Source organism: Pollicipes pollicipes, unplaced genomic scaffold (assembly GCF_011947565.3).
Source record: "Pollicipes pollicipes isolate AB1234 unplaced genomic scaffold, Ppol_2.1 Scaffold_7261;HRSCAF=8764_pilon_pilon_pilon, whole genome shotgun sequence".
Lineage (NCBI taxonomy): Eukaryota > Metazoa > Arthropoda > Thecostraca > Pollicipedomorpha > Pollicipedidae > Pollicipes > Pollicipes pollicipes.
This window is the reverse complement of record NW_023597054.1, coordinates 7,939,978-7,966,500: the sequence shown is the minus strand read 5'-3', so window position 1 is coordinate 7,966,500 and position 26,523 is coordinate 7,939,978. Positions and strand designations below refer to the sequence as shown.

Genomic DNA, 26,523 nt, shown 5'->3' with positions numbered 1-26,523 from the left:
CTGTGCGTGCGCGCCGGAGTGCCAGCCGCCTGTGCGTTCGTCTGCCGGTGGCCTGAGATCTGTTCGCACGGGTGAGTGACCGCGACGGCGGGCCGCGCACGTGGCGGCGGCCCGAGCGGACGCGGCCCGACACCACCGGCTGGCTACGGTCTGGCCCGGCCCGTGCACTCTCTCAGAGTCGACCACGCCAGCCGGCTAGCCGTCTGGCCTTTCTAAGCCCGGACACGTCATCGCTCTATATAATCCATTTAGATTGTGTGTGTGTGTGTGTGTGTGTGTGTGTGTGTGTGTGTGTGTGTGTGTGTGTGTGTGTGTGTGTGTGTGTGTGTGTGTGTGTGTGTGTGTGTGTGTGTGTGTGTGTGCGCGCGCGTGCGTATGCTTGTCGCTAGCGTGAAGAAAATCCACATTTGTTAAAAAGCTCTCAATTGGTGATGCATAGGTGTGGCTTCGCCATATGAGCTGCACAAGCCGGACGAGTGGTACTTGATGAAGCCTGTTAAGTTTGCCTGAAAAGTTGATCGCCTTACGAGTCAGTCTCACTTCCTCTCAGGCATCCAAGGCACTGTAAAGTAAAGAACTCCATTCACAATAAGACACTGCGCAACTGCCACCGGCGTAAAGTAAGGTACTGAATGCCTAAACCTAAATAAACCTAAACCTAAAAACCCTACCTAGACCTATAGTGCAGAGCGCTGGAAAACGCAGTTCGCTCATTCACATATCTCCATGGTGTAGTAACTTGCAACGACACATACACCTCAACACTATGATCCGAAAACGTGGGAGCTACATCAATCCCGCTTGATTTTGTGACAGCATTTTGCAAATCGTTATATGTTACGATTTGCGTTTTGCAAATCGTTAATATGATTGATGCGTGCGCTACATATACCTGCCGAATGTGTCATGTGTCAGGTGTCGGGTGCGGTTCTGATCAGGCGACACTGATCAGGTTTCCCAATGAGGAGCGCTTGCGGCGTTACGTGTTCGGGAAAGTGAGCAGGTCACTCGGCCAATGTCAGAGCACCGCCCCCTCCCCCTCCCCCAACCGCGCCCGCGATGCGATTGGTGACGGCACCTCTCAGCCCCTCCCGTCTGCCTCAGTGGCGGTCGAGTGCGTACCTGGAATGCACACATCAGTTGTAATTGCTTACCGGTAGGCTGGTAGAGCAGTTATATCGAGTAAACATGAGACTTGATTAAATCACACGGCGGTGACAAAACATATGCATGCCTAATGCTTACTGGCAGAAAAGGTGTATGGAGATAAATTGGCCTTGAAGGTCCGAAACTACCTGAAACACGAGTGGCATGCATGTTACATGATGTGCGAGCAAAGCGAGGTGACATTTGCGCAGTACGAATAGTGAGGCCTGTCCACATTTCATTGATTTCACTTAAGACGCCGAGTGGCCGGGAAAATTTGACTTCAGGTAAAACAGCACGGAGTTTGAGGCCCCTGGCAGGAATCGTTCTCTTGCGTCGGCTCACACCGGCTGTTGCGACGCCACTAACCACAATATCATGCGCAGCAAGAAATAACCAAGAACTATCATTAGGTAAGCAGCCTCCGCCTCCGTCATCATTCCTCTCGCCGCCTGATATTGTGCATGTCCTGATACCGATTCTGCCACGAGTCTGAATAACATCCAGCCTCCAGTGGCTTTTCAAGAGGCGCGGTGTCGGACGGCCGACAGACCAGTCCCCGAACACGGCGTCTGGTCCGTTACCCGCCGCTACCCAGGCCGGGCCACACCCCTCCAGCGCCTGATGCGCCCAGGCGGCCGAGTTCAGTTACGGCCTTAAGAGCGCCAGTTCTGTCTACCTGTATACGGTGGACCGAATTACTCCGAAATAATTCAGTACCTAGTGAAGGCCTCCCGTTCAGCGGGGGGTGGGGGGGGGGGGGGGGGAGGGTCCCCAAACCGCTGTGACACCTGTGGCCCCGTGCCCTCGGCTACGTTCCTATGTGTTTTGTGCATTTGGCTGAGAGCTGAGTGCAGGGATGCCTGAATTCAAGAGCCAGTGGTAGTTGGGATGTTTATGCGCATGGCTGAAGGCACTGGATATAGTTTTTAATCTATCAACCTAGCAATGTTGCTGACTTCAACGACGGCTGGTGAAGGAGGTGCTGTGCTCGGCCCAATGTTTTTGCTATGAACGTAACGGCGTTTTTCTTCACAATAATAAAATTGTACTCAACTCCCAGCAGCCATGGCGTTTTTCGATCATGAAAGAACGTGTGCCATTAGCTTGCAAACCGTCAGCACTTCAAACGCAGCCCCTGCGATTCCCACGGTACATAGGGCTTTAACCTTGCAACATGCATTGTGTTTTTCAACACGATCTGGGCAACACAATGGCTATGCTACATTGGTATTATACCGTTCACTGTTCACTGCAACCTCAATCTCCAAGAAACATAACAAATGATCCACAAAGATCACTATATTTCAGCAGACATACCCTCTTCAGGTGAGTTTGAAATTTATACTCTGTGGTGAGGCATACAATGCAATCCAAAGCTGAATAAGAATTCGGAGCTTGGAACGTCTAAGGGACAATTCAGGTAATAGTTGTTTGTACAGGTTAAACTATCTCAGCCTCGCAGACATTTTACACATTGTAAAAAAACAGGAGACTCGATGACAAAAAATAGGGCAAACAGATGGCAACACAAAGATGACATGAATGAAGGTAAACCGATATACCAAGGCATACAAAAGCAGCGTACTAAGGCCGATATCGAACAAGTTTCCTTGGCTATCCTAGTAAGGTCCACCGATTGACGTTTTTATGGAAGGTCTCAGAGTACCAAAGAAGGTATTTTCTTTAAGGTTTCTTTCGGCGTGCATACAACACTTGCACACAATTTCCTCTCGTATTGACATTCAGGAGGCACATAAAGCGGTGATCGGTCCGAAAATGAAGCCCAAATGGATATTTGATGCCCTTGCTGAATGTTGCACGCCAGTGATTAAAAACCTTTCACGTACCGGACAAATGCACTCCGCTATGCAGGTAGCTAAACACAGAGTGCATGCGACTTGATTTACTTCGTTGTTGGTGGAGCATTTGTCGAGGCCAGAGGAACACGGGATGCGCCTGCACCTTCCGATGGGGGACGTGTTGAGCGCAGGTTGTTGGTTTGCGCAGGTTGGTGCGCACGAGGTTCTGTTTTATTGACTCGGAATTATTCCAAGCCACCCTATATTCTATGCCGCTATTTTTTTTACGGATGTTGGACCTCCTGGCATAACTGGTCGTCGATGAAAGGTTGTGCGAGGTACACCATATTTAATTTTCTTCGTGGCGGATGATCGGGACTGGGACGCTGATTAATAGCTTGCTTAACCAAGATTTGAATTAGCCTCTGGGTTGTCCGTTGCTTGAGGATCTATGCGCGACACGGTGTGTGCTGCGATGTGCTGCGGTGATCTATGCGCGACACGGTGTGTGCTGCGATGTGCTGCGGTGATCTATGCGCGACACGGTGTGTGCTGCAATGTGCTGCGGTGATCTATGCGCGACACTGTGTGTGCTGCAATGTGCTGCGGTGATCTATGCGCGACACGGTGTGTGCTGCGGCGGATGGCCTGCGGTGTGCATGAAAGATAAACAGCTCGCCGTAGCTCATTTTTCAGTGTGTAATTCTGTGAGCCTTGGACGTGCGGATGAAAAGTGAGGTTATGCCAGAGAGCGCTTCTTTGACATAAAGTTTGGTCAAATGTGTTTTGTCTGCATAGCGTGCCACGAGGACGTCTAAAACAGCATGGCACCGTGTTCATCCTGACGTTCGGCTGTAAACCGTACATTGAATTATATATATATATATATATATATATATATATATATATATATATATATATATATATAATCAGCTGAGCTCTTGCCGTCACGGAACGTGTTAGGCTTTGCTCACCTCAGTTACTTGCTTTTCAAAACCTAGTCAGATTAATCAGTTGACAATTACCGCGCACGTGTCATGGGTCTTGGAAAACCTAAACTGCGGTCACGTAGAAACTAACGTCAGCACCTGTCTCGCTGACTTTCTCACGGCTCAGCGCCGTCGTCCAGAGCCGTGCGCGTCGGGAGTACGCCGTACTCTAGTTCACTGCCCGTCCGTCGCGCGGCGCTGGCGTCGACCGGCCCACGCCCGTCCCGGTCCGATATCGGGGGCGGGCAAGGCAAGGCCGGAGCCGGCACGCCCCTCGGCGGAGGGCGGGGTCCTGCCGCGGGGCCGGCGGCGCTTCCTGGAGCGGTCGGCTTTGTTCCGCTGCGTGCCTGGCAGGGGGCCCGTCCAATCACGGGCCGGGCCGCTCATGAAGTCTCCCATGTATCGACCGGGTCAGCAACCGTGTCAGTACTGCTTATTGCGCTTTAACTTTATAGGATATAATCCATTACATTGACTCCGGTTGCGTCACCCATGTGGTACTCAACAAGTGGACAAATTTTTCCGTCCCATCACCCGATCGCCTAGCTCTGCTCCTCGTAAAAGTTACTTAAGTAAACCCTGAACCTCCCCCCCCCCAAACATACGCACGCTTTTTGAAACGCTCTTGCGCCTATGATTTGGTCTTGCGGCAATTAATGTCTTGTGATCTATTGCCAAAGTTGAGAGGGATTTTTATCTCTTTCCTTTCTTTCTGTTGTCCATCTTCCTGCTCCTTCCTTTGTACGCATAAGCACACAGGGGCAAGATGCTGCGCCTTAAGACAGAATGTAACACAACAAGCTACATTGTTTGGCGTCACTCATGTGTCTACTGAAACCGCTTGGGGGTGTCGATTTGCATTATTTTGTGAGGATCCTGGCTCCAATGATGAGTCGGCCCCCATGTCCACTTGGTCTCCCCAATTCTTTGGCAAATACAACATTACGGCCATTTTAAATTGCACACTTTTGTAATATGATCATACCATACAAATAATAAACCACCGTCCGTCAACACATATTGAGCCAAATTCGATAATATTTTTTTGGAGGGATAGGTGCTCGGACCATCGGCTTGGCCACCGAAGCAGGGCATCTGTGGAAGCGCTCACATGTTTTTTTTTTATTAAAGATGGTCAGGATCTCGTGAACACGTGAACATGGCGCTGACATAAATATTTTGGGTGTATGCTGCCCGTAAAACCACGCAGCATCATGGTTGCTCGATATATCAACCAAAAGCCTTTTGCATGGGTATTCTGCATCGTTATATGGACAGCCCGTGGATTGCGCTTCATGGCATCTCACCAACCACCTCCGTATATTTCTGAGACAGCCTTTCAAATAAACGCAAAACTAGCCAGACATGGCTTGATACTGAAATCAATAGCCGCAGCCAAGGGTTCCGCGTCACGAGGCGGAACTTCAACACGCGCCCAAGTGGCTGGCTAGATGCCCTTCGCTCGGGTGGGGAGTCAATTTGACCCTCCTGAGACCTCGGGAACTAAGAAACCTAGAGACACCAAATTCACAGGGTGTATTGACCTGTACGTGAACTCACTTAGGTCAAAGTTTGAGGTTTCTAGGTCATGATCTTCGTGTCAAATATGGCCAAACAAGGTTGAATTCCAGTTTGGTTTCTAAGGTGTCACCAGAGCCTAGATAATCGTTTCTAAGCGAAAGGTCACATGCTCAGTTAAGTTCAGTGACCTTGTTTGACCTTTTGAAGGTCATGGTGAACAGAATCATACAAGACCGCCCTGAGCTTTGCATTTCTAAAAACAAAATGTTGGCCTGGGTCATTTTGGGTCAATGACCTATTCTGACCTCTAAGAAGTCCATCAAAGATGTAGAATGCGATTCCTGCTGTCAATAAATATGAAATGAAGACCAGAAACCATGCCCTACAGCAAGCCCTAGTGTAAAAAACACGTTGGTTTAACGTTGGTGTGGCCTTCATACCTGGCCTAAGGTCAATACGATTTACTCAGATCGTTGTGTTGAATAAGGAAGCATCTCAGAAATGTATGGCTTCGTCTAACATTCTGTTGTTGGATCAAATTGGATAATTCCCTAGAAAATGACTTCGCTGAAGCCATGACCTGACTTTGACCTGCCATAGGTCGGCTACCTTATAAGGTAAATATAAATTGTTGACGTTAAGTGATCCACTATTCAATTTTCTACAGCTATGCAAAATTTGGCGCGGCTGTGCCGCGCCGTTCGGAAACCATTCTGGAAAAACCTTCAGGGTGGGTCAATTTGACCTCCACCCGAGCGCGTGTTAACAACGAAGCGCCAGCACCAACGTAAAGGATGCGGTCGCCTGCTTACACGCGCTTCTTTACCGTCTCTGCATGCTGGTGTGCGCGATGGCCCCCCAACTGGACCGGATTTCCCGCCGATCGCCCGAGGCCGGGTCCGCGGGCGCGTGCCAAGCACCGCGTCCACCGCAAGGGACTGGCCGGGTGGGGAGCCTCCGCAGCGGACACAGGCAACTCTTCGGCGGAGGACCGCAGCGGCCGGGTGGGGTGCCTCCGCAGCGGACACAGGCCACTCTTCGGCGGAGGACCGCAGCGGCCGGGTGGGGTGCCTCCGCAGCGGACACGGGCCACTCTTCGGCGGAGGACCGCAGCAGCCGGGTGGGGAGCCTCCGCAGCGGACACAGGCCACTCTCCGGGGAGGACCGCAGCGGCCGGGTGGGGTGCCTCCGCAGCGGACACGAGCCACTCTTCGGCGGAGGACCGCAGCGGCCGGGTGGGGAGCCTCCGCAGCGGACACGAGCCACTCTCCGGGGAGGACCGCAGCGGCCGGAGCTGACACGACCTTCCCCTGCGCCGACCGGCAGTGCTGACGTCAGCGTTGTGCAGCGCGGCGCCGGCGCAAGCTCCGGGAATGTAATTAACTAGCTGGATTCATCCCGAGGGAGTGCGGCTTAGACGCGCCGATTGTATGGCGTTGTGTTGCGACGACTCCATGCTGCGGCCGAGTCTCTGCTCGTCTCTGCTCAGTCCCTGGTCTCTCGAGACCCGAACCGGCTCTCAGTCTTCCGTCTCATGCCAAGCCACTCTGCTAAAGGGTTCCTCTCAACTTCTCTCGGGGAAAATGTGTCCTGTGTCTTACACAGAGTCGCCAGGCTTTAACCTTGCATTTCCCGTACCCGACTTTCTCATAGTACCGAGTCTTTCATACCTCTCCATACAGAGCTCTAAGCTTTTTATCTCTCTCACCCGACTTCCTGCCTCATATCGTGTGAGAGTAAGCATCGGGCCTCTCACACATAGTTCTCCGTCACCGCCATCAGAAAAATTCGTGGCATGGGACCCATGGCGTTGCGTAAAAGTGACCAGCTTAAAATATCGATGTACCCCTAATGATTTCGGAAAATTTCCACTAATGGTCATTGGGTGCCTCTACCTTGGCATTCGTGGCATGGCGGGTAGTCTCCGTGTGGTCATGGATCTGCCAAACGACGCCCGTGGGCGGTCCCACTGCGGTGACGGACCTACGCGGTGACGCCGGCCGCGTGGTGACGGCCGTCGTCCGCCAGACGGCGTCGCGGTGGCCGCGGCAGATAGCCGCCTGACAGGCGGCGGGTATATAACGGCAGCGGTGAGCCGGCTCGTCTCCTGTGTTCGCGCGGCGGAGCGTCCGACTGACCGGTCCGACCACCTAGTCTCACTAACCCCCACACCGGAGCCCACAGCAGGTGAGAGGCGGCGTAGAGTCATCGCAGACTTGCGCTGGAGCTGACCAGGTGAGAGGGCAGATAGCCCCGAGAGACCGGCCCTGGAGTTGACCAGGTGAGAGGGCGGGCAGCCGCGACAGACTGGTGCTGGAGCTGACCAGGTGAGAAGGCGGGCAGCCCCGACAGACTGATGCTGGAGCTGACCAGGTGAGAGGGCGGATAGCCCCGAGAGACTGGCCCTGGAGCTGACCAGGTGAGAGGGTGAACAGACCCGACAGACTGGTGCTGGAGCTGACCAGGTGAGAGGGCGGGCAGCCCCGACAGACAGACTGATGCTGGAGCTTACCAGATGAGAAGGCGGGCAGCCCCGACAGACTGATGCTGGAGCTGACCAGGTGAGAGGGTAAATAGCCCCGATAGACTGATGCTGGAGCTGACCAGGTGAGAGCGCACGCAGAGCTACGCCATGAAGATAACGAGCTAGCTGCAGATGGGAGGATGGGCAGAATCCCCAGCAGGTGAGAGGGTGGACAGCCGTGATGGTACGGCACTGCCAGTAAGCGGGCTGTTAGATCAGTCGGCCTAGCCCTCGCTCGCCAGGTCCGGGTTCAGTTAGATCAGTCGCCGGTTCGCAAGGCTTTGCAGAGTGGCTCGTCAGCTGGCACGCTAAGTGCTGCCATTGGAGGGGAACACGCGGGGGATTGGCGTGCAGCCTCGGACGCGCCGTCGGGAAATTTGTTATGAGTAACGGCCACAGAGAAGATATCGCAATATCCTATATCCGTTTTGCTTCGACGCAGTGACTTGATACATAAAAATGAGGGCGACTTCTCTAAAACGCTTACGTCATGAATTGCACTGAAATGCAGGCTCGAGTCATGAATCACGTCGTGGTAGTAGTGGCAGATCATGGTGAACAATAATGCACTAGTAAAACATACTGGCCGTATTTATACAAGCAGTTACCAGTTAGTAGCCTGTTGCGCATGACTCGTCCACTGTGTCGCTTCGGCACCCATTCATGCCTCGGCTGGGTATTTACTTTTCCTGATGTCATGTGTCCTCGAGTGCTTCCGTCTCGTTCAGCTGGCTGCGCGCGCGGCCCGCCTCAGCTGTTGGCTCCTGAGCGGCGGCGCGGCGGCGCGTCCTTGCTTTCATCGCAATGTGCCGGTCCCTGAGCTCCGAAGGTCATAAAAATATTCGGCTTCGGACTCGGCTCAGCCTGTCGCCGGGCGGGCAGTGAGCTGAGAACATGTCACTCGGCTCAGTCTGTCGCCGGGCGGGCAGTGAGCTGGGAACATGTCACTCGGCTCAGTCTGTCGCCGGGCGGGCAGTGAGCTGGGAACATGTCACTCGGCTCAGTCTGTCGCCGGGCGGGCAGTGAGCTGAGAACATGTCACTCGGCTCAGTCTGTCGCCGGGCGGGCAGTGAGCTGGGAACATGTCACTCGGCTCAGTCTGTCGCCGGGCGGGCAGTGAGCTGAGAACATGTCACTCGGCTCAGTCTGTCGCCGGGCGGGCAGTGAGCTGGGAACATGTCACTCGGCTCAGTCTGTCGCCGGGCGGGCAGTGAGCTGGGAACATGTCACTCGGCTCAGTCTGTCGCCGGGCGGGCAGTGAGCTGAGAACATGTCGCGACAAAATGCCCAGCAGAATCGTGCCAGGTGTATGTTGGGTGCTGAGCATTTGCCTTCCCGGCCTATCGTGAAGCCCATGATAATCCTTCATTATGAAATGGGATCACAGCAGGGGCCCGAGAACCTCAACATAATGATTTGATGTACTCTTCGCCCTCACATTGGTTGCCGCATGTATCTCTGTTAAGCTTTTGGGCGTGCCTCGCATGTTACGCTGGGACATATGACGTGGCACCTGTGCATCCTTTCCTCTTACCGGCTCGCCTTGTCCCAACTCCCTTTGTTCGGCTTCACTTCGCTATATATGTTACGGCTACCACACGCAAGTGGTGTGTTACCTTGGTCATGACTCGCCGATCTAGGATTGCCCAGATCACGGCGTGGTTTTTAGGTAGTCGCTTGGACCCGGGGATAAATAAAACATCGATGTCACGTGCAACCGCTATGTCCATGACTTAACTCCACGAGACTATACGGCGACCCCAAATGCTTAATGGCTCCGCCTCCCAGGAAAGGAGGATGGGAATGGGTTATCCAAGCTTTGCAGAATTCAACTGTCCGTTTATAACGTTGCGTGAAAACAGACGTCTGAAGACCTATATCCCAACATATCTCTACCTACCTTTTGCCCCCCCCCCCCCTTAGGTGACCAATGCGTACTTCATTGCATGGCAGATTGTGTAGTTGCTCACTGCTGTGTTTTGGTCAGCTTGGCCGATCCCCTGGCGCGGTATGAAACATGGATGGCGGTGAACGGTCACGTGACATAGCGGAAGGGCGACAGTTGAAGTCATCGTATTTTTAGCATAATGGCGGGTTGTTCTCCGAGCACATAATTGGTAAATCAAGTAAACCGAGATTTGCAGCATTGTACCTAATTGCGTAAATACGTATTCTGGATAGGACGGGCAATAAATCGAACAGATCGATACAGATAAGCCCAATTCAAACGTGTCTCGTAGCACATGGCACGAAACCTGGGTAACAATCTATTCAAAAGAGGCTCATCAGGCCTGCAGCATTACATGGTCATCGGTACTGGAGCCGGATTCGTTTCACCTCGTCTGGATTGTAGCGCGTGCCTTCTATATTGCCGCTTCGTCACCTCCGGCGGTGTGTGACGGATTCCCTCTGGTCAAGCTGCGACCTCAACGCGGGCCCGCTGCCCCGGCCTGCTGTTGGCGTGGCGAGCGGCACCTCAGCAGGCGCGGCCGCACCTCAGCAGGTGCGGCCGCACCTCAGCAGGTGCGGCGGCACCTCAGCAGGTGCGGCGGCACCTCAGCAGGTGCGGCGGCACCTCAGCAGGTGCGGCCGCACCTCAGCAGGTGCGGCGGCACCTCAGCAGGTGCGGCCGCACCTCAGCAGGTGCGGCCGCACCTCAGCAGGGCGTCCGCTGGTTATGAGGTCGAAGGTGGGGTGGGGATGGGGGGGGGGGAGCAGCGGCCACAGCCGGCCCACGTTGTGCGGCGGGACCGGGGCCCAGCCGGTCCTGCCTCAGACGCAGCGATCGCCCCCCAGCCAGCCCTGCCTCAGACGCGACGACCGTCGCAATCGGTCCAGATCGGCGCACGCTGACGGTATCCAATGCTTGCCTGTTCTTCACTCCAGTCATCGTGAATGCTGCAAGAGCAGGACGCGTTTATAAATACACCAATACGCCCAACGCAGCGGTATGACGTGAGCTCCAGCAGCGCCGTCCATAGGGAGCGCTTGTGGCGATCAGCAGCAGGGCACGACTCGGCCGGACCGGATGGCAGTCGAGTGGCTGACAGTCCTGCGCCCGGCCCCTAGCGGCCATCGCCTGCGGCTCCGCCACTATCAGCCACTATCAGTTGCTAAGATGTGGGTGGATTTCGATGTGAGTGGTTAGGTTTTGCGCCGGATTATCGTATCGAACCCATTATCACACCGGATTTGGCGTCAGATGTCAGCGAGGCAGACCGATTTGTTTGCCTAATGCGCACCTGAAGCCAGCAGCTAATGACAAATGAATCCCTTGGCAAACATGCGTCACCTTGCGGTCACTCAGCTAACGAGGGAAATGGTCCTCGTTGCTTTGAACCAGGGTTCACTTTTCGCTCGCCCAAGCCCAACCTCGCGCGGCGAGCGGCGGGACCAGCGTGCGTCATCTGAAGAGCCGAACACACCCGGCTGGGGTGCGCGGAGGGACCCTCCGCTGCCGCGCTGGGGGAGGGAGAGAGCTCCGGCCGGCGCCCGTCAGACGCGGAGACCTTCGGCGACCGCCGCTGTTTTGTAACGGCGTCGAAAGTAGGACCGGGTCATGACCATGAGACGCTGTCGCCGGCCGTGTTGCAGCTCCAGTGGACGGCGGCCGATTGGCCAATGTATATGTGCGCGACGGCTGGGTGTGGTGCCTTCGTGCCCCGTCAAGCCGCAGGGAGGTGGTGTCCGTAAAGCAGCAGCCATGCCGCGTCCAGCCGCAGGGAGGTGGTGTCCGTAAAGCAGCAGCCATGCCGCGTCCAGCCAGAGTGCGCGAGGTCCCCTCCATACAAAGGCATACTGCGCACAGAAGAGCAGATTCGGGATTGTCTAGTCCATGCCCCCTGTTTGATTGTTCCTTTTGCAGCCAGTTTTTCACGCACTGCTCTACCCCGTTTGTGAGCTCCGTTGACTTTAAAGGGGCGCCGTCATTGTCGCATTCACCGTTCCCCTCTGCCGGCTTTGCACTCAAAATAATAACATATCTTCTGATCTTGCTAAATTTGTATACGTCATTGGATGCACAAAGTGAAACAGGGAACGGCAGTTGATGTCGCATTGGCATCTTATTTGCCCATGCCGGTCACCATCAAACACTTATACGTCTGATATCACTTATACGTCTGATATCACTTATACGTCTGATATCATAATTATCAGCGTGGACCGGGATACTTATGGTACGTGAAGGCAGTTGCCGATCGAATCTGCAGTACTGCATGTTTGACCTTCGCACGTGTAACTGACGGTCAAAGCCCTTGAAATCGCGATTTTGACTGATTTCCGGAACAACGATGATATCTTTCCATCGAAGTCCTAAGGACACCTTTGTAACCAAAACATTAGAAGCTGCTGGTCTGAGGAACGACCGCAACTGCTGGAGGGTCGAACGGCAGCAAAGTCACAGCCGCTTTGTTGAGGCACGTCAGTGGGAGGGCGGCACGCGTCTCCGTTCCCTGCGGTCTGGGGAGTGGCGGGACGCGCGGCGGCGGGCGAGCCCCACCGGCCGCCGGGGATGGCTCGCCGGCCGCCGGGGATGGCTCGCCGGCCGCCGGGGCTGGCTCGCCGGCCGCCGTTGGCCTCAAGGTCGCCGGGTGCCGGCCGCCGGTCTCCGCGGCCGGCGGAGGTCGGCGCCAGTGCGCGGAAGCGGCGTCTCCCGCCAGCTGATGGCGGCAGATTGGCCTGCAGTCGGTCATGTGAGGCCAGCCAGGGCCGGGCAGGACGGGCGGGGACCCGAGGTCGGCAGGAGCCGGACCGGGCGACGGGCGAGGACCCGAGATCGGCAGGAGCCGGAACGGTCAGGACGGACGGGGACCCGAGGTCGGCAGGAGCCGGAACGGTCAGGACGGGCGGGGACCCGAGGTCGGCTGGAGCCGGACCGGGCGACGGGCGAGGACCCGAGATCGGCAGGAGCCGGAACGGTCAGGACGGACGGGGACCCGAGGTCGGCAGGAGCCAGACCTGGCGACGGGCGGAGACCCGAGGTCGGCAGGAGCCGGACCGGGCGACGGGCGGAGACCCGAAGTCGGCAGGAGCCGGAACGGTCAGGACGGGCGGGGACCCGAGGTCGGCAGGAGCCGGACCGGGCGACGGGCTGAGACCCGAAGTCGGCAGAAGCCGGAACGGTTAGGACGGGCGGAGACCCGAAGTCGGCAGGAGCCGGATCGGGCGACGGGCGGCTGATTCGTTAGGACCAGCTCTCATGCCGGTAGCGGCGCCCGCCGCTGTCCGTCAGCTTAAGTGGCCAGCTTTTTCCTAGACGGTTAGCGGTGACTTCGAATGCAGTGACCAGCCGATCGCTCGCGCTAAACAAACGTGACTCAACGCCCTATAGACCAATACCAAATGTCTTTGAAACGAGCTCAATATCTACAAATGCGTCGAATCCTGTTTTCCCGAAAACAGTGTTAGGTTTGGTATGAAATCCGATGTGGTAATATCAAGATTCAACCGCAAAATCAGTATGGACTGGCATTAATCCAGTATACGTTGCGATATTGCCGCTAATCATGATGTTTTCATGGCGCTACCTAACCTGACTGCGACATTGTTTTACATTCCAGGTCATGGACCCTTCCTTCTGTCCGCCACATTATCAGCACTTTACGAGAACACAGCATAGTTGGCTTTCTGTTTTGCGCTTCACCACGCGTGCACCTGCCTATAACGACAACGCTATCGACCCAGCTGCCCACCACCCATGCCCACGTCACCGGCCAGGTGTAAATCGACGACCTCGTGTAGTCACCCCCCCCCCCCCTGTCCCGCAGGGCAACCAGGTCAACAGACAGCGCGCCGGGGCGTCGACAGTGGTGTCGACCTGCGCTGGGGTCGGGCGCCGCGCGTTTCCACACCAGCCCAGCCCCTTGGGTCCCCGCCCAGCCCATGCGATCCTCTCCGGTGCCCGTGCGCGGCGCAGTGTCGGCCCTCTCGGTCTCCGTGCGCGGCGCAGTGTCGGCCCCAGCGCTTCATCGGCTGACGCCGCTCTGTTTGCTCCGCCGCAGGTCACCATGGACGTGGAGAGTCTGCGCAGTAAGGTGAACGCGGCCGGTCAGGGGCACCTGCTGCAGTTCTGGGACGACCTGGCACCCCAGCAGCAGCGGGAGCTCAGCGACGAAATCCAACGGTGAGAGCAGAGTGAGCTGCCCGGGAGGACGGACGGTAGCAGAACAGTTACGGCACGGGAGGTGATGGGGAACCAAGAGAAACTAGGATTCAAATTTACGTTCATACAGTGAAACTTACTCCAGGTTTCACCAAGAATTCGCTTCTAGATATGTGTGTAGTCACCACATTACGTTGCATTTCGTCCCGTGTGCACTTGCCTTATGATCTCTCCCGACTCTCAGAGAGCTACACAGTGATGAAATGATTCACCAGCTATCGTGTAGAAGATGTGCACTGTGAAATGTTAGGTTCTGGAAAGGTGTGGCTGATGTCCAAAGGCCGTCTAAGCCCCTCTCTCTGTAACGGTAAAAACATTGCATGTTTTTATGGGCCCCTGGAACAGGCCCGTACCCACAAGCACACGGGTCTAAACCTATGTGTTGAACTTCCCGATCTGTCTCCTTGACAGCCCAGCTCGGGACGTTTACTTGTAAGTGCCTCCTGGTTCGCGATTTCTTACATGAGAATAAGACACCTTGCGTGTAACTGAACTTGTGCCCCGAAAACTGTCCCTTTTTGTTTATTAGTATTGTAATTCTCTTTGGTTTTTGGTTTTATCAGCTGTGTCTATTTGTATCTATTTCTTTGTATATATATATATATGTATATATATATATATATATATATATATATATATATATATATATATGCGTTGTCTTTGGCAAACTCGCTCATCGCGTCACGTATTTCCACATGGTATTTAGGCCAGATCAGCATGCTGACGCGCTTGTCCTGACGACAGTCTGGACCTGGACGAAGTGTGCGGCTTCTTCAAACGCACGACGGAGGCGCAGAGCGCGGACCAGGCCAAGCTAGACGACCGTCTGCAGCCGGTGCACTCGGACGACTTCGGCTCGGTGGTGCGCTCCTCGCCCGAGCAGCTGCGACTGTATGAGAACCTCGGTCAGTCACGCCGTCTGCAGCCGGTGCACTCGGACGACTTCGGCTCGGTGGTGCGCTCCTCGCCCGAGCAGTTGCGACTGTATGAGAACCTCGGTCAGTCGCGCCGGCTGCCGTCGTCCGAGCCGTCCGCACGGAAGCTACTCGCCTGTGGGTGATGTAGTGCTAGGGCGGCAGCTATGCGTAGCTGCAGCTCGATATTTTGATCGGTCAGACGGCGCGGAGGTGCCTGCGAATTTGGCGGCGCAGCGGGTCCGAGCGAACCTGTTTCTTTGCCCCCCTCCCCTCGATTTTCTGATCCGAGCGCATCGCCTTCGCTGACCGAGCGGCTAAGAGTCGCGTCGGTCCTCATTGCGCTGCTCCAACGAGCCGGCACAACGGGCTGGTCTGACCTGCCGACCGGTGGACGCGCGAGGTGATGAACGGGCTGGTAAGCTACTCGCGAACCTCGAGTGGACGCCGCTATCGGAGGGCGAAGTGTTGGCCCCTTCATCGGTGGCGCGCGGCTGCCGGCTCCTATTTGCCCTGTTGTGTGACTGTGTTGCCCATGTGGCTCTGTGGAAAACACCGCGACGCTATCAAGTTAAGGGTTTTCACGGGAAGAGTTGTTTGAAATTTCGATGAAGGCATGAGCCCTTTTATAAGCAGAGGTCATTGTCCTCAGAGATAATGCCTCAAAGATACGTGCATCCGCTTTAGAGTATGATTCATCAGCTTGAAGCCTCACCAAGGCCTAGCCAGGTTCTTCTTTGCGCTCGATGCAGCTTGCGGGGTTTCATGCATAGGCCAACGACCTCTTGGTTATATTTCGGAGGTCAGAACCATTCCTTCAGACTCATCAGTCGCTTGGTCTGGCGCACGGACGTTGACATCTGTGGGCCACCGTCCAAAAAATATCAACATCTATGGCGGTAGGCACCTCTTACCCTTAGGTGGCAGGCACCTCTCACGGCTTCATCTCGCCAGCGACAGCTGGCGCACGCTCCGTGTCGGCCACAGCTCTTGCCCTGGTGTCCCAGGGGGTTTATGTCCCGACATGGGCGCCATTATCGACATCTGTCTGCTTTATGGTGTGCTGCGCGTGTGCGGCGGCCGGCGCCCACCGCACGCAGCCTCTCCAGCGGCGCCCTGCACCGGCGCCGGCACGTCCGGGCCAGCCGGGCGCGCGCTCTGGAAGGCATTGGCCTCCGCTGAAGGTCGGGCCGACAACTGTTTCGCGTCCACCGCCACCGGCCGTGGAGACGCGGCCTGACGGCGGCAGCGCTGAGCCGAGTCCCCGCAGCTTAACGGTTGCAGCGGTGTCGGCCGTGTTTAGAAAGTAGAAGTCCTTGAGGGAAGGCTAGATTCCCTCCGTTTGCGCACAAAGCCGCACTTGCCGAGCCTGGTCCTGACTTTTTCGACCGTGGGGTCCGGCTGACTGTGACCTACAGCGGTGTGCGAGTGCCTAGGGCCTTGCCCTCGGGAGGCGCGTAACGGTCGCCCGCACTCCGCGTCCCTGAATCTGTGTGATCACTTTCGCCCCCGCCCCTACCGCCGGCCGGGACCGGTTATGTATAGCGAGCACGAGCGGTCAGTGCTGTCGACCAACCTGATATACTCGAACACAGTTCACCTGCTATGGATGCACAACACGACGAGCGCTGAACTCGTACGTCGCGCGTACTCGTCTCACAACCAATACCGTTATTCACAATCCAGACTTCCGCTGAGTCGCGCCGTGCTGGCGCCGTCGTCACCTGGGCAGGCCCGTCAGACCCGAACCTCCCGTCTCGGCGCCCGCAACGGTGCAGTGCGGCCACACACCGGACGGGCGGGGTGCGCCGGATGGCGCCGCCCGCCGCGGGCCCGGGCTGACCCGAGGGCCGTTGCGTCGCCCGGAGACGAGCCGGACCGCCCTGCCCCGGCCGCCGGCACACTGTTTGTTTGCGGCGCTGTCAGCGGCCGGGGCACGGACAGACGAGCGCGGGGCGCGGCTGCGACGCGTCCGGCGCGCCACGGGCAGCCCACGGCCGGCCCTCATGAGCCCCATCCGGCTCATAGCTGATATCCGGCGCGCGAGCGGCGCTTGTGACACACCGTCTCCGGCGAGGTCTCTATTTGGCGAGCCAGTCAGCGGCGCGAAGGCAATGAGGACGCCGCCGTTCCGGGCTGCCCGGTTTAATTCATGAGCTGTGCTCTGCTTAGCTGCACCCGGCTAGCGTTCATGCTGTCAGTGCTGTTATTGATGTGCGTGGTCCCTATCCTAAACGCGAGGATATTTGTTACGATGTAGGTATATTGATTTAACGTTTCTGAAGTACTTTTTAAATTCTGGTAACTTTTTAGGCGACCATTTTATGAACCAGCCGTTTCCTTCAAGTGTAGCGTGACTACCGAAGAAGAGTTATAACCACGGCAGTTAATAGAGAGCATAACACACAATGTACACTGATCACATCAATAAGATTAGTCAAAGGTACAAACCCAATGCATTTGATGCATTTTCAACAGTGCGTGAGCCATGTTGCACGTCGCTATCTGTATGTACGCCCAACTCTGATTATGGACATTTTTGCTGCTCGTCACGACTTGATGCTGCTGTGTCCGCCTGCCGTGCTGTGTGTCCGCTGTGTCCGCCTGCTGTGCTGTGTGTCCACTGCGTCCGCCTGCCATGCCGTGTTCTCAGCGAATGAGTGAGCCTTGCTGACGTGAAGGTGCCCGCCGCCGCTGTCTGCAGGTCTGGAGGCCGTCTCGCGCGGCCAGATCGGCGTGCTCCTACTGGCCGGTGGACAGGGCACCCGGCTCGGCGTCAACTACCCAAAGGGCATGTACGATGTGGGCCTGCCGTCGCACAAGTCGTTGTACCAGCTGCAGGCGGAGCGCCTGGCGCACCTGCAGGAGGTGGCAGCTGACCGTACCGGCCGTACCGGCGGCGCCTGTACCTGGTACATCATGGCCAGTGAGGCCACCAAGCAGCCCACACAGCGCTACTTCGAAAACAACGACTACTTTGGCCTGGACAGGAAGGACCTTGTGTTCTTCGAGCAGGGCACGCTGCCCTGCTTTACCTTTGATGGCAAGATCATCCTGCAGACGCCCAGCCAGTTGGCGCATGCGCCTGACGGCAACGGCGGCCTCTACCGCGCCCTCAAGCGCGAAAACATCCTGGAGGACATGCACGCCAGGGGCATCAAGTACTTACACGTCTACTGCGTGGACAACATCCTGGTGAAGATGGCCGACCCCGTCTTCATGGGCTACTGCATTTCCCGTGGTGCCGACTGCGGTGCTAAGGTGAGTCCACTGGGGCCAGCGCCTGGCGCGGATGTCAGAACCAAGTCCCATCCGGCTCCACCCGGCTTCTCACCCGGCCCCCCCATCCGGCTCCTTACGCGACTCCCCATCCTGCTCCCCACCCAGCTCCACCCGGCTCCACCCGGTTCCCCACAGGGCTCCACCTGGCTCCCCGCCCGGCTCCCCACCCGGCTCCACCCGGCTCCACGCGGCTTCCCATCCGGATCCCCATCCGGCTCCACCCGGTTCTACCCGACTTCCCACCCAGCTCCTCATTCGGCTCCATCCGGCTCCACCCGGCTCCCCACCCGGCTCTCTATCCGGCTCCACCCGGCTTCACGCGGCTTTCCATCCGGATCCCCATCCGGCTCCACCCGGCTCTACCCGACTTCCCACCCAGCTCCCCATTTGGCTCCATCCGGCTCCACCCGGCTCCCCACCCGGCTCCCTATCCGGCTCCACCCGGCCCCAAGCGGCTTCCCATCCTGCCCCACCCGGCTCCACGCGGCTTCCCATCCGGCTCCCCATCCGGCTCCCCACCCGGCTCCACTCGGCTCCCCATCCGGCTCCTGTTCATCACCAGTCATGTCTCTTCCTCCATTAGACTGTCAGGTGTGGGCAGATGTAGGTTTTCCGTTTCCCTTGCAACGATGCATAGGTCGAACAGGCACACGGCATGACGTCAAGAGTCGGACGTTATTCGCCTCTCAAACGCCCTCCACTGTAGCGGAAGGGCATGACGTTAAAGCCGCAGTTCTACCCGTTGCTGCCACTTTGCTAAGTCACAAGCGGCACGTGTCATACATATCTTGCAAGCAATGCACCTGGGTGCTCAGCGGAGCGAGAGCTCACGCGGGCCTCTCTGTATGTGCTTAAAGCAACGCATATGTGCTTTTCATATGCTTTCCTCGCACGTAACCGTCTGCCTGCTGGCGCACTGCCTCGCACGAGTGTACTGCGTGAACATAACTCTCGCCTTGTCACGCTGACCACACCTCTGCTAGCCGCACGGTATGCCATAAGAGATCCGTTATGCTTTACATGAAATACGGTCTAAAGGATTGCGATGGCGATGCGAAGACTATAACATTAATCTAATGTGGTCCTGGTGTGATTGCGTGTGACGTTTGCCGCGCACTTCGTTTGGGCATCTTATTGTTGCTCAGTCCTTACAGGTCTCTTGATACCATAGTCTATAAGTTTCTAAATCGGTTCGGAGGCAGTCTAAAAGCACTTTGAAGTACACTAGACAGACCATGATTAAGGTGTTAAATCGGATTACTGTATTTGCTTCCTGTCCTCGAGAATGTTATATTTGATTCCATATCCTCTATCCACAGAGCTTCTGACATGGCACGCGTATCACTTAAACACGCCCTCGAGTAGGGGTCAAATTGACTCCCACGAGGCTTTTTCCGGAATGGTTTCCGAACGACGCGGTGTAGCCACGCCAAATTTTGCATAGCTGTAGGCAATTTAATAGCGGATCGTGTGATATCAGAAAAATTGCATATGCCTTGTAACATCACTAGCCCCCGGCAGGTAAAAGTCAGGCCATGGATTTAGCGAAGTCAATTTCAACGGAATTGTTTAATCTATGAGACAACGGAGTGCTAGAGGAAGCCATACATCTCTAAAATACTTTCTTCTTAGGCAGCATAATAATTGATTGAACAAATTACAGTGACCTGGGGTCAAATATGAAGGTCAGACCAAGGTCAAAACCAACCTATTTTTTACTCTGGGGCCTGCTGTTTGGGGTTTTCGTGAGTTTCGTGAGTTTCAACGTCGAGTTTCTGGTGAGCATTTCGAATTTTTTATCACGGGAACCGCATAGGAAATCTTCCATGGGTTTCTTATAGGTCACGACAGGTCACTGATCTAAAATGACCCCGGTCAACATTTCCTTTTATAGGAGCATATTGCCTAGCTTAGTCTGTGCCGTGTATTCGACTGCAAAACTCAAAGCAGTCTCTTATTATGTTGATCGCCGTTGCTTTTGAAAGGTCAAACAAGGTCACTGACCTTGAATAAGCATGCAACTTTTTGCTTTGAAGAGGTATCTAGGTTCTGGGGACAATTTAGAGGTCAACTTGGAGTCTGACCTTCTTCGACTTTATTTGACCCGAAGGTCATGAACTAGGAAGCTCAAACTTTAACCCAAGTGAGTTCGCGTGCAGGCCAACACACTGTGAATTTGGTGACTCTAGCCCTCTTCGTTCCTGAGATCTCAGGAGGGTCAAATTACCCTCCCCCGACCCGAGCGAAAGGCATTCAACCGGCCATCCGGGCGCATGCTAATCACTATCAACTGCTGATCTACTCCCCAGGCTGACCTTAGAACGTCAAGCTGCTTCCTACTGATACACCATGACCTCCCTCGGTGCCGTCCCCTCATTCTGCTTCCTATCACCTGACCGAGTCCTGACCTTGACGTTCCGATCCCACCTTGTGGGCCCTGATCAAGACCTGTGGACTCTGTGCTTTTTTATTATCATGGGTTGAGCTCGCAGGGCCAGCGGGGCGCTGATGACGTCCGGCGCCGACCTTTATGATCCTTTATCTGGCCGTCAAGAGACAGCGCCGGAGCGGCGGAGCTTGGTCACGCCAGGTGGGATTAGTTATACGATCCTGGTGCGTCAACACGGTCTCGGAGTCGAATATCGATATGCCTTGAGTGAGATACGACATGATGAAAGAACCGTCTGCATAAAGCGTCCGTTATTTGATGACAATATTGCCACAAGGCTCCAAATGAACCTTCCTTCGACGCTGTTCCTCTAAAAAGTGTTCATGTCAAGTCGGCATGACTCAGACCCGTCAACGTCGAGCCGTCTTGTGAGCTCGATAGACCTCTTTTCTTAATGGTTGTTAGTCTCTATGCCGTAAAGAGTGACGAGGGTTAACCTCACAATATCAGGCGAACGTTTCTTGTACGAGCTTCCTCGCACCCTGTACAACCGCGGCACGCAGGCCAACAACCAGCGAAAAGACCTTCATGAATGCCTCACACCACTACTCAGCGGATCTCCGAGAACTCCATCCCGTACATAACCTTGTGTTCAGTTTTTCCTTGTAAGGCTACGGTGGGCTGCGGTTGGGCCTACTCCCGATGCCATGGCCCAGGTGCACGCTACCCGACCCGCCCTTTCTTCTCTCTTCTACACGGCTCGAAATAGAGTGTACGTCATAGGTGTGTTCCCTGAAGTTTGGGCACGCTCGAGCAGTCGCAGTGGGTACCACTAACTCCGCTTTCACAGGGAAAGTCTCGAATATCTGGCGTCGTGCCGTGGGTGTGCCGTCCCGCACTGCGCTGTGATGTTCCGGGACATGCATGCTCTGTCGCGCCACCTCTTGTGTCGTCTACGCCCAGACCTGTGCCGTGTCATACCGTGTTATCGCTGCCGTGCCGACGTGCCATGACATGCCGTGTCTTGCTGTGGCGACCCGCACGTTGACGTGCCATCCACGTCCAACGCCGTGCCATGCCACGCCGTGCCGTGCCGCGCCGTGACGCACCGGGTCGGCTTCCTCAGGTGGTGGAGAAGGCGTTCCCCACGGAGCCAGTGGGCGTGGTCTGCCAGGTGGACGGCCGTTACCAGGTGGTGGAGTACTCGGAGATCACGCTCAAGACTGCCCAGAAGCGGAACGCGGACGGTCGGCTCACGTTCGCCGCCGGCTCCATCTGCAACCACTTCTTCACTATCGAGTTCCTGGAGAGCGTCGTCAGGTCCGTGCGGTGCCGGGCCCCTCAGTCAGAGCCGAGGTCTCACAGGCCGCGCTGCCGGAGTGACGTGTTGGCTGTCCGCAGTGCCCACCATCCCGGCCGCCGTCTCCGGTCAGCCCGAGCTCAAATGCCGCCCTTCGAATGATTGCTCGTATTTGGCCGGTGTCCATCACGATATCCATAATGTTCACGGCAGCTTATTGTGTTGACAATACCCCTGCTGGTGTGCACCGCGTCGATGCTGGCAGTCATCGGAGCATCTCACCTCTGTCGTGTGTGACGCTCCCTCTGCCGGCGGCCTACGAGTACGGCCACCGCTCTGACCTGGCTACCGCTCTGACCGGGCCGCCGCTTTGACCGCTGTTCTGGACGCGGCACTGCTTTGATCGAGCCGCCGCTTTGACCAGGTCGCCGCTCTGATCGGACCGCTGCTCTGACCGGGCCGCCGCTCTGACCGGTCGCTGCTCTGAGCGGGTCGCCGCTCTGACCGGTTACCGCTCTGAGCGGGTCGCCGCTCTGATCGTACCGCCGCTCTGATCGGTCGCCGTTCTGATCGGACCGCCCCTCTGATCGGCCCGCTCTCTGACCGGCTGCAACACCGTTACAGCGAACGCGAGGCACAGCTGCTGCACCACATGGCCAAGAAGAAGATTCCGTACGCGGATGAGACCGGCCAGACTCGGAAGCCCGACAAGCCCAACGGCATCAAGATGGAGAAGTTCGTGTTCGACGTGTTCCAGGTGGCCAAGTACGTGGCGAGGCCGCCGAGCCGGGTGCGAGTCGCCCGGCTGGCCGCGGCCTCTGGAGCGATCAGCGTGCCCGCTGACACCTGCTAGTTGTGCCAAGGGACCTGAATCTGAACTGAATCCGAATCGCCTACAGGGGCTCTGTCAGCAGCCAGCAGTGTTCTGTTGACCATGTCATTAGCACGTTATATGTACAGGCGAGAACGGCCATTCCGTAACTTCAGCATGCTCATTATCCATTTACTCGGTTAGTAGTTTCAATTACGTGAGAATAGCCTTTAACATGAATGGCTATCTCGCCCAGACGGGATGCTTATTGCTTTATTACCTTAGTGGTAGCGTGTTAACACTCGGTGCTACTTATCGTCAGAACCTTGAACCTGACTTGTTTATTATGCCGACCGAGTGAGTGTTATGCGTGATAGCAGGATCACAGCAGCCCATGTCAAACATCTGAAACTGCACATGCCACGCTGCGTGTAAGAACGGGAGCTTCAGTGAACGTAAACACATGACGTCGCATCGGACAGCACATGAGCAGACACAAGCAAGCATCATGCCGTACGTACAGCTATTGTCTCGATTTGTTTCTTGTCAAACCGTAGATTGTTAACCTCCGAAGGCAGGCGAGTGACAGCGGAAGTAACAGCGTCACTAGTGCCTCAAGCTATCATTACGTTTCCAAGTGTTGTACTCGTCCATGCGTCGCTCACTGTCTCCGTTCCCGGGCAGCGACTTTGCCGTGTGGGAGGTGCTGCGCGAGGACGAGTTCTCGCCGCTGAAGAACGCCGACGGCGCCGAGAAGGACACGCCCACCACGGCCCGGCTGGCGCTCTGCTCGCTCCACCAGCGCTACGTGCTGGCCGCCGGCGGTCAGTTCGTGGACGAGCTCGGCGAGCCGATCCCGCTGATGCCCAGGTGAGCGGACCGGACCGGACCGACCCCGGGCGGCCTAATACTCGGGGCCGTCACCAAATCATGTGACACCAATCAGTGGCTTGCTCGGTTCTTGGAAACCGAACTATGTCTCAGTCACAGTTAAAGACCCTCTTCATACAGTAGCGTTTAGCGCCGTCCGTCGAGACTTCCTCCCTCTCTGTCCATCTCTCTCTATTACGCTCTCTTCACATTGTCTTTCCGTTTCCAGAGCATATTTGATCTGTCTTTCTCTAACTTCGGTCAGCAAGCCCCTGCGTGATATCTGTTTACCTAACAGGCTGGCCCACCTCCTTCAACGTGCAGCTAATCACTTCGTGTGAGCGTGACCCGCTGGTCCCGATGGCATGCTTCATTCTCCCACGGCAGGTCACTGAAGCCTGACAGCTGTAGACTCCACTGCCTATGTTGATATGCTCCGCAGTGCGATCGCATACTCGTGTCGTTCATCTGCTCAGCGCTAGCGCGTGCCAGTGCCCAGCCTGTGCATAAAACATCTTTATCTCCGTCTGCATGTTCACAACTGTCGCACTAACGTGTGATTTTCATGGCTGCTTGCCGTGTTTCCTATGTCATTGGGACTTAACGACGCACTCAGCTGCTGAGGCTATATGGCGTCGCTTGCCGCTCACCCTGGCGGGAAAGGCGGGCACCGAGGGGAATCGAACCCCGTACGCCTGGTTTCCCAGACGCGCAGTGGTTAACGCTGACGCGTTAACCACTACACTACCAGACCCGCCGTCTCCTACTTTAACACACAGCTTCCATCCGGCAGCCCGGCGGCCATCAACGGAGACGAGGCGAACAACAACGAGGCGTGAGTACCACCCCCTCCTGCCACGCCCACGCGTCTCGAGATGTCGTCATGCCACTCGCTATCGGCGATCTCTGGGATTCGTTATCTCCTGGGTGACATCCGGCAGCCAAAGGTCGGCCTCACCGGCGGGCGGGCGCGGGTCACCGCCACTGGCGCCCCTCATCGGAAATGGACAAGGTCGGCCGCACCGGGCGTACCACGAGCGCACGCTATCAGTGACGTCTGGCGCTCATTCGTCCCGTCGCCAATCATCTGGGCGTGACACCGCTCTGTTGCTGCTGTAAGCAGCCCAGGCTGTTGACCCCCGCGACACCGACCCCGTCACTACGGCCGGCAGGCCTGGTTGTGGACCTCCGTGATGGCGCCTGCGAGCCTGGCCCTGCCGTTACAGCCAGCAGTTCTGATTGATGACCCCTGTTCTCGTTAGTCAGCAGTCCTGGCTGATGACTTCTGTGATCCTGATCCTACCGTCCCGGTTAGCATGACCCGTTGCGGACCTGTGCGACGGCGCCTCTGACCCCGGCCGACCTTGTCGTTACAGTCAGCAGGCCTGGCTGAAGGGCGAGGAGCCGATCATCTGCGAGATCTCGCCGCTCGTCTCGTACGCCGGCGAGGGGCTCGAGCCGCTCGTCAAGGGCAAGCGCTTGCTGCCGCCGCTGCTGCTCAACGAGCCGCACAAGCCGACCAACGGCCACTGCTGAGCGGCGCCGCTAGGGGTGCCAGCCGGCCTGGCAGGGGCGCGGCGCGCGGTCGGGTCAGCCGTCGCCGGCGCCGAGCGGACCAGGCCAGGCCAGGCCAAGATGGCCGCCCGGCAGAAGAGTACAAACCAGCGTCTGCCGGCGGCCCACACGGCTGGCTTCCCGGTGGCGTCCTGGTGTCCACACTCCGACCCCTTTCTGAACTGTGTGGCAGGACCGCGGGCTATGAGCCGCACTTTTGTAGCCGTGGGTCCCGGCTCCAAGCACGGGCTCTGGAACGATAGCCTGCACTCCAGAGCATTTTACCGGAATGGCTGTTTGCAATCGCTCAAATCGCGCCTCGACGCGCTGCACGTGGTGAACTTTTTAAAGCGTGTCGCGGTGCGCCAGATGAATTATTTTTTATATATCTCATAAAACTGCTCCCGTCGACTCCCAATTAGTGCGCACCTTTACTCTTTTACAAGTGGGCTAGGTGGTTTCACACCAATGCATCATATACCGTCGCTTCGCGCTATCCTTTCGGTGGGTACCAGATGACACCAGCGCTCCAGGGAGGAGCCACCTGATATTGTGATATATGCATACACATCGTTCATTATCAGAACCTGCGTTGATTTATTTTTATACGAGGCCTGCGAACAGCAGAACGCACAAAAGTATATCTTGTGCAATACGCAGTGGCATCAGTCGTGCCTCCGCCGTGACGTCCGTCGTGCCTCCGCCGTGACGTCCGTCGTGCCTCCGCCGTGACGTCCGTCGTGCCTCCGCCGTGACGTCCGTCGCGCCTCCGCCGTGACGTCCGTCGTGCCTCCGCCGTGACGTCCGTCGCGCCTCCGCCGTGACGTCCGTCGTGCCTCCGCCGTGACGTCACGCGTGCCTCCGCGCCCGGCGCTCGACAGGCCCTCCGCACGATGCGGGCACCACGGTAGGGTTATTGCGGACCGAGGCACTCGGAGTGCGGGCACTAATCCCGACAGCTAGTTTTGTAGTTAATTATCGGAAGTGTGTGGCAGGCGGTCCGCTGGGTGGTGAAGACGGGCCGCAATGAATGCAGGGGAATGACGCCCGGCCGGCGGGACCACAGCCGGAGCCAGTCCCCCGAACGCTCGGAGTTCGATGCCCGACCGACGCGTGCTCGCCCTCCTACCGCAGCACCGGGCGCGAGAAACGGAGCTACTTGCGGTGATTGTGCGAGACGATCTTTAGCCCAGCGGGTCTCTGTGGGGTACTTTGGCAGCACTCGGCGGCAATGATCAAATAAAGCTGGCAGCGGTGA

At 56.6% G+C, this 26,523-nt stretch overlaps 1 protein-coding gene across 2 annotated transcripts; it reads left to right on the top strand.

Moving 5' to 3' along the window:
• Window positions 1–2: 2 nt before the first annotated feature.
• On the top strand, window positions 3–26,523 carry LOC119113230 (UDP-N-acetylhexosamine pyrophosphorylase). 2 transcript variants are annotated; one of them, XM_037237586.1, is made up of 9 exons: window positions 3–71; window positions 13,985–14,106; window positions 14,890–15,050; window positions 17,764–18,320; window positions 21,857–22,050; window positions 22,655–22,795; window positions 23,526–23,711; window positions 24,505–24,546; window positions 25,088–26,523. In XM_037237586.1, the coding sequence occupies exons 2-9, from the start codon at window positions 13,991–13,993 to the stop codon at window positions 25,245–25,247; spliced, it is 1,557 nt and encodes a 518-aa protein (XP_037093481.1). In that variant the 5' UTR covers window positions 3–71; window positions 13,985–13,990; the 3' UTR covers window positions 25,248–26,523. The 2 variants fall into 2 exon arrangements, with proteins under 2 accessions (XP_037093481.1, XP_037093480.1); XM_037237585.1 differs by lacking the exon at window positions 3–71 and adding an exon at window positions 7,542–7,645.

Excerpts from the sequence above, each read along its gene's own strand:
- LOC119113230 (XM_037237586.1), top strand. The coding sequence starts at position 13,991 with ATGGACGTGGAGAGTCTGCGCAGTAAGGTGAACGCGGCCGGTCAGGGG. Across the intron at positions 14,107-14,889 it reads CTCAGCGACGAAATCCAACG|TCTGGACCTGGACGAAGTGT; the intron begins GTGAGAGCAGAG and ends TCCTGACGACAG. Across the intron at positions 22,051-22,654 it reads TTCCTGGAGAGCGTCGTCAG|CGAACGCGAGGCACAGCTGC; the intron begins GTCCGTGCGGTG and ends ACACCGTTACAG.